Genomic DNA, 6,591 nt, shown 5'->3' on the forward strand with positions numbered 1-6,591 from the left:
CTAACTGCAAGTAAATACAATTATGTTAAAAACTAGTATATACATACATTTATATATATATATATATATATATATATATATATATATATATATGTAAAATTATTACAACATATAACAACATTATAACACGATTATGTTATACATTCTAATAATCTAACGAAATTATACGTATATTTTAAACAACTAAAGGATTTTATAACATTGCATTATTCTATATTTAGCAAATATCATTCTTCATTCATAAAATCTAATAATAAAGTTTCTTTATATACTAGAAATAAATAATGATACTTTAAAAACCGCGTAAAGAATACAGTTTTATATTTCCCATAAGGTTTTTGTGGTTGAGCATACCTCAGTAGGAATAACTACCCAACAATTATGTACCTTTATATAACAGTCACACAATACTCATCATTGGGAGGAAAAGTCAATGCAAAAGTGCTACCATATTTATCATACCAATTACCAACTTAATCAAATTACATGGACAAAAAAAAAAAAAAAAAAAAAAAAAAAAAAAAAAAAAAAACTATGGAAACAAATTGATTTCAAATTTAGAGAGGTATGGCTAACAATCATCAACTCTAACAAATTTTATGAATGTTTAATCTACACTTTCACTATATACTTTGGAAGAACTTTTCTCCCTCTCACAAAGCAATTGTTAGTTAAGATTCCTCCAAAATGCACTAACCTGTTCCTCTACCCCTCAAAGAAAAAAGTTGCTATTCTCTACAATGAAAAGAGTGACTCAGCTACCACCAGCGGCAGTGGTAGCATTATTGGTCAGTGACCACCGATCAATGATACTACTAGCTGTAAAGGGAGACTCTGTCAGTTCCTCTAACCCTTCAAAGAAATCATCTGATACCACTGATTCTGTTAAGTCAAATTCATTTGCTTCTTCATCATCATCTTTCATCAGATCTTCCAACTCCTCTTCTGTGCACTCTGACTTTGTACTGTGCTGTGCCACCTCTGATGAGGTCGCTGGAGAAACAGGTCTTGTGGTGGCTGTGTCTCCACCAATCTGAGGTTTGTAGCGAGTGGAGCCAGCAAGGGAGCTTTTATGAGTAGGAGCAGGGTGGTTGTGTTCACCAGTGTATGTCACTACAAACATTGTTGGGTCCGATTTGTTCCTCTCCACTTGTTTTCTGGCTAAACATCCTTTTGAGCTGCTACATCTGTAATATCCCCTGTAAATCACACAACAAACAATGTTTGGTTGCTTTTTTAAGTTCATAAATTTACCCCTTTTGACTTTCTTTTAAAAAAAGGCAAAATCTAACAACAAAGAAAATATAATTGTATTTGTGAGTTTTGTTTGAGTTTAAAACTTTTTCTTATTTTAGACTAGGAATTAGCTACTCCATTAGACTTTTATTGTTAAAAAAGACTAAACTTTTTTAAGGTAAACCTTGGATATGGTGACCCTTTGATGGGTTTCTGTCCATATTTCCTCCATGCCCATATGTCTGAGGAGAGGTTCTCAGCTGCCACATCACAAACCTTCTTAACCTGATTCTTCCTGTGGTTGAAAAGAAAACATGCATTTTAGACAAAGTCATGAATGAACCAAAGACATGGTTTTTAAGAGGTAAATAAATTCAAAATCTTTCTTGATTGGAGAATCTAATTCTATAAAAAGGAAGAAAAAGGGCATATTAACCTTTTTTTCTGTTTTGGGGTCGAGGCAGAACCTGGTTGGGGAGGCTGCTTCTGTTCTTGCTGGATACAAGGTGATTTGGACACTGATGAATAAGAAAAGGAAGAAAGAGGAGAAGAAGCTTGGAAGGTGTGAGGCTGTGGTTTGATGAAGAAAGGCTTGCAAAGCTCGTGAAGCTCTTCAATGGAAGGCCTTGCTCCATAGGGGTTCTCCGAAGGGGACACAATTTGGCCTTCTTGTACAGCAGGGTTGTAAACAGAGAAGAAGCTGCGGGAAGTAGAAGGTGGGGCAGAAGCCCCAAAACCAGATGAGGTGGTGGATACGGTCGTCGTGGCGGCGGCGGCGGGAGAAGAAGTGGTGGTGCAGCTTCTGACGAGGGCGTGGAGATCCCAATCTGGTTCCATAACAGTAAAGACAAGGTCTGAAAAAGCCTGGTACTAAGAGAGGACAAAGAAAAAAAAAAAGCGCTGACTTTTTTTTTGAGCGAGAGAAAGATAAGATGCTATAAATAGGAAAAGACATGTATATATAGATAGTAAGAGAAAGTGGACATTGAACAAAAGTCTACTCACAAACAAATAAGTCCTTATCTCTTTCCAAATTTAAAAAACATCATATTAGTGTTTTTCTTTAATTTAGGATTTTATATAAAAAAAAAACATATTAATGTAACATTTATTGTAACAAAGAAGAAGTGAGTTAATACATACAATTGATTAATTGATTGTTAGAAGATTATTAATTAACATCATTTAAAAAACAATAATACAGTCAAACAAAATAACTGGTAGCTATATATTCCAAAGAGAGATAATAGATGAGGAATTTGGTATCTTATGTCCAAGTGTGGTGGTTCAAGTGCTTTCTGATTTGTGTTTTTTTTTTCTCTTCTTCTTTTTGTTATATTATTGTTTTATTATGGAACTAGTTTTTGATTTACTTGGGTTGACATTTTGAAATGTCAAAGGTAGAGGTGAGACTTTTAGGTTTGGATGATGGCAAAGAATCACAGTTCCGCACGCATCTCTTCTCTTTGGGACTGTGACTGAAAGTAATTCATATGCAGACAAATAATTAAATATGAATGCTGTTGCCAGCTCACACAGGACAAAATTGTAGTAAAAATTTCTTGAGATGAAAGTGAAAAAAAAAAACAGATAGAATGAAAGGAAGAGAAACAAAAATCATACTATTGAAGGGAAGGATTTTAATTAAAAATAATTCAAAATGTTTTAAGAATACTATTTAACATTTATCTTATTTCAGACTAAAGACAAGAAAATATTTTTAACTCTGACTCCACTCCAAAAATATGATTTTAAAATAAAATTCACACTTACATAAAACACAGAATACAAAATCATATGATAAGCTCATCTCAACAAATCTGACTAGTACTAGAATAGACCCTAATATTTGATATAATTAATAATATAAAATAAATTTAAGTATATGTGACCTCCAAAGTTGTGATAAACAAAATGACTGAATAAAAAGAAATATACATCAGGTTTTGTTTTGTTTTATTTTTTTCTTCTCTTACCATGTTATTAGAAATCTTCAAACTAAACTTTCACCAACATTATAAGAAATTATACAAAAGTTTATTGTTGAGTGAATATCTTATACCTTTAATCTAAGCTACGCGAATTCTACATGTCATTGATTAACATTTATATAACTCTCACGATTTCTACATGTCATTGATTAACATTTATATAACTCTCACGATTCTGATTGTTTGTTTTACTTTACTTGTTACATTTTTTAATTTTCACAATATTATTAAATCTCATATATTTTAATAGTTTCAATAAGAGGATGACATTGAAATAATCAATATAGTCTAATTTTAACTGTTTTTAGAATATAATTTGTGTTCACTGTTGGTGGTTTGAGAGTAAAATAGTTATATCGTGTTAAATAAAAATTAGTAATAACATATTTATTTATAAATCAATAAATTTACTACAGAGTGTATTTTGTTATAATTGAATAACCTATTTTGTATAATAACTAAAATAATTTATCAATATTTGATCCAGTATTTATAACTCTTTTGCTTTATTAATTTTCATCAAAGTATTTTGCTAAAAATATATGATTTTATATACACAAAATATCAAATTGTGTATAAATTAAATTATTTTTTTAATATTTGAATAAGTAAATATTTTCTGTGAGAAATTCTTTCAATATTATTTTATTATTTATGTAATTGTCCTAAAAGTAATAAATTTTCTCTAATTTATCTTCTCTATTCTGTAATAAAAAGTCAAGATAAGTTGGTTTGCACCAGTTAATGATATCCAATCAATAGATATTTATAAAATAATGTTTTCGTCCTGTTTCTAATATCTAATTAAATGTGTCTTATCATAGAATAGCTTAACTGAAATCTAACCAACTTGTGCACTTTTGTGCTGTATTGATTTTTAAACAAATAAAAGTTCTTCGAATTAAATATTTTAATGTTATTATTAACAACAAATTATTATATAAAATGAGAAATTATAATAAAATAATATTGTCAATATTTTTTACATTTACTGTGGGTAAAAATAAACAAGAAAAACAATCTTAAACTTATATATTATATTTTATCATTTGTAAATATTCATTTAAAAATACCAAACACACTTCTTATATAAATAGCATAAGTTACTTAGTTCTTGTACCTAAGCATTTAACTATATCCTATCCTGTTAGAGATAAAAAAAAATTATTGATTTGAAAGTTCAGAAGAAAAAATTTTTAGAAAATATAGCTTTTTTAATGAGATATAAATTTACCTGTATTTAGTTTAAACTATATTTGACTTTAATTAATTTTCTCCCCTAAGTTCATATTTTTTTTATCACACTTTATTTTAAAAAAGAGTGACTCAATACTCTCTCTACTCCAAAATTATTAATATTTCAGGGTAATAAAAATATATTAATTAATATTTTTGTATATTTGTTTAAATATTAAAACATATATTTCAATATTAAGTTTTAACAAATATGATAATGTCTTGAATTACTTAATAATATATTGGCTATGGTATGTATTTTAATTAAATATTAAGACATATGTTATAACATTAGTTTTCAACAAATATATTATCATCTTTAAATACTTAATATACAATATTCATAAAATTTTCAATATATAAAAACTATACTATTTTTCATTCTCTAAAATTTAAAATATATTTTTTTCAAGTAATAAGGATAAATAAAAAAAATTATGTAATTTTAGATTTTAATATATGAATATTTAATTAAAAATAATTGTAATTGGTTAAACATATAATTAATATTATGTTAAGATATTTATGAAAACTTTTGTTTGGAATTATAAAAATGACCTATTAAATATGTTTAGATTTGTAAATAAACTTGTAAGACATATCTCATATTTTAAGAATTTTGTAGGATTATAAAGTATACCTTTCCTCTATACATCTGTTTGTGGTCAGAAAGAAATAATATGAATACTTTAATAAATAGAATTGTCTTGGAGAAAATTTACCGTAGGGATAAAAATTTACCACAGGTAAGAGTTTGGTTCATAGTCCAACACTCCTAGGTTAAAATTTGTTCGAACTTTTCAAAAAGAATATTTATGTTTGTCGTGTTTATTGAGAACTGTAGATCATTAATTTTTCTTGAAAGGCTAAAGAAAAATCGGTGTTTTTATCTCGGGAAGAATTCTAGGTCATTCAATTTCCTCGAGTGGCTAAAAGAAAATAATGGCGTGTTTAATTTCGTGCCCGTTGAGGAATTGTCAGCCATTCACTTTCATTCGGTTCTGTATGACTACTGAAACGCGGGATCCCATATTTATTTTCTCAGTTTTAATGTCAATCAATAATTTTATATGTATCCAGGATTTGAAATAAGGTCAAAAGTCAATAATAAAATGCTGATGATTTTAATTAACTATAAGTACTTACTATTCATGACAAAATAGTGATTATCAAATTTTATACATCACTCTTATTAAATTAGATGGTCAAAATTAACTAATTTAAAATTTTAATATAAGAATTCAACTAAATTATGACTTGCACTTGTATATAATATTATATTATGCATTTAGAGTCAAGTAATAATTAATATGAATAACTAGGTACAATTATTTAAGAAATTATTTTATAATTTGGTTGTATTTTGATTACATTATATTCTAAACTTGTAATTGTAGTTTTGAACATTATAATTAATTAAATGTAGAAAAGAAAGTTAAATAATTTATAAAAATTTGTAAAAAAATCTGCCTGATTAAAAAATTGAGAGATCGTAGGATTAATATTTGTAGCAAATTTTTTAATTTGGTCTTATTAGTTTATATATTTGAGTAAGTTGAGCTTCAATTTGTTTTTTTTTTTATCTTTTCTTATATTTGTTGCATGTAGGCTTTGTTTGACTTGTATGTGTTTTTTGAGTCATCGGTTTGAGTCTTATTAATCAATGATTTTAACGGTGTACGCTGATCGTGTTTCTATTGTTCGTAAAAGTAAATAGAGTTTCATGTGTGTTTGGAGTTGTTTTAAGCTTTGTACAACAATTTTGTCATCTGTCAAGTAAGGGAAACTAGTTATCTTGTTTTAAGTTTATGATGCTTTAATAATTTGAATTGCATATTTAGTTTGTATGAGATTTGTTGAAACTCAGATATTAGTGCTTAAACCTATTGAATTTCTGTTGATTGAAAAGGTTGCATGTGCATTATAATTGTTTGAATTGATGTTGAATTGAAGGAATGAGAATCTGGCCATTTGAGAAAATTGGTATGCAAATCTAACATTGAAATATGTTTTGAACTAAACATTAAGTCAAGAATATCAATTTGATCATCTAAACATGTCCTTGTTTCTCCAAAATTATTGAATGGAGTATATAGGTTTCTGATGTGAAGTTGAGCGATGTTGGTGT

At 27.6% G+C, this 6,591-nt stretch overlaps 1 protein-coding gene across 1 annotated transcript; it reads right to left on the bottom strand.

The window, feature by feature from the left end:
* Window positions 1-552: 552 nt before the first annotated feature.
* Window positions 553-2,176, bottom strand: LOC106773888 (WRKY transcription factor 22). Its single transcript, XM_014660650.2, has 3 exons — window positions 1,673-2,176; window positions 1,421-1,531; window positions 553-1,199 (listed from the first exon to the last, which is right to left on the bottom strand). The coding sequence occupies exons 1-3, from the start codon at window positions 2,071-2,073 to the stop codon at window positions 755-757; spliced, it is 957 nt and encodes a 318-aa protein (XP_014516136.1). The 5' UTR covers window positions 2,074-2,176; the 3' UTR covers window positions 553-754.
* Window positions 2,177-6,591: the final 4,415 nt, after the last annotated feature.

Source organism: Vigna radiata, chromosome 9 (assembly GCF_000741045.1).
Source record: "Vigna radiata var. radiata cultivar VC1973A chromosome 9, Vradiata_ver6, whole genome shotgun sequence".
NCBI lineage: Eukaryota > Viridiplantae > Streptophyta > Magnoliopsida > Fabales > Fabaceae > Vigna > Vigna radiata.

What these genes read in the sequence shown, in the direction of transcription:
- LOC106773888 (XM_014660650.2), bottom strand. Translation starts at nt 2,073, where the DNA reads ATGGAACCAGATTGGGATCTCCACGCCCTCGTCAGAAGCTGCACCACC. An exon ending in ACCCCAAAACAGAAAAAAAG is followed by an intron (nt 1,532 to 1,672) that starts GTTAATATGCCC and finishes TTTCAACCACAG; the next exon opens with GAAGAATCAGGTTAAGAAGG. An exon ending in AAAGGGTCACCATATCCAAG is followed by an intron (nt 1,200 to 1,420) that starts GTTTACCTTAAA and finishes TGTGATTTACAG; the next exon opens with GGGATATTACAGATGTAGCA.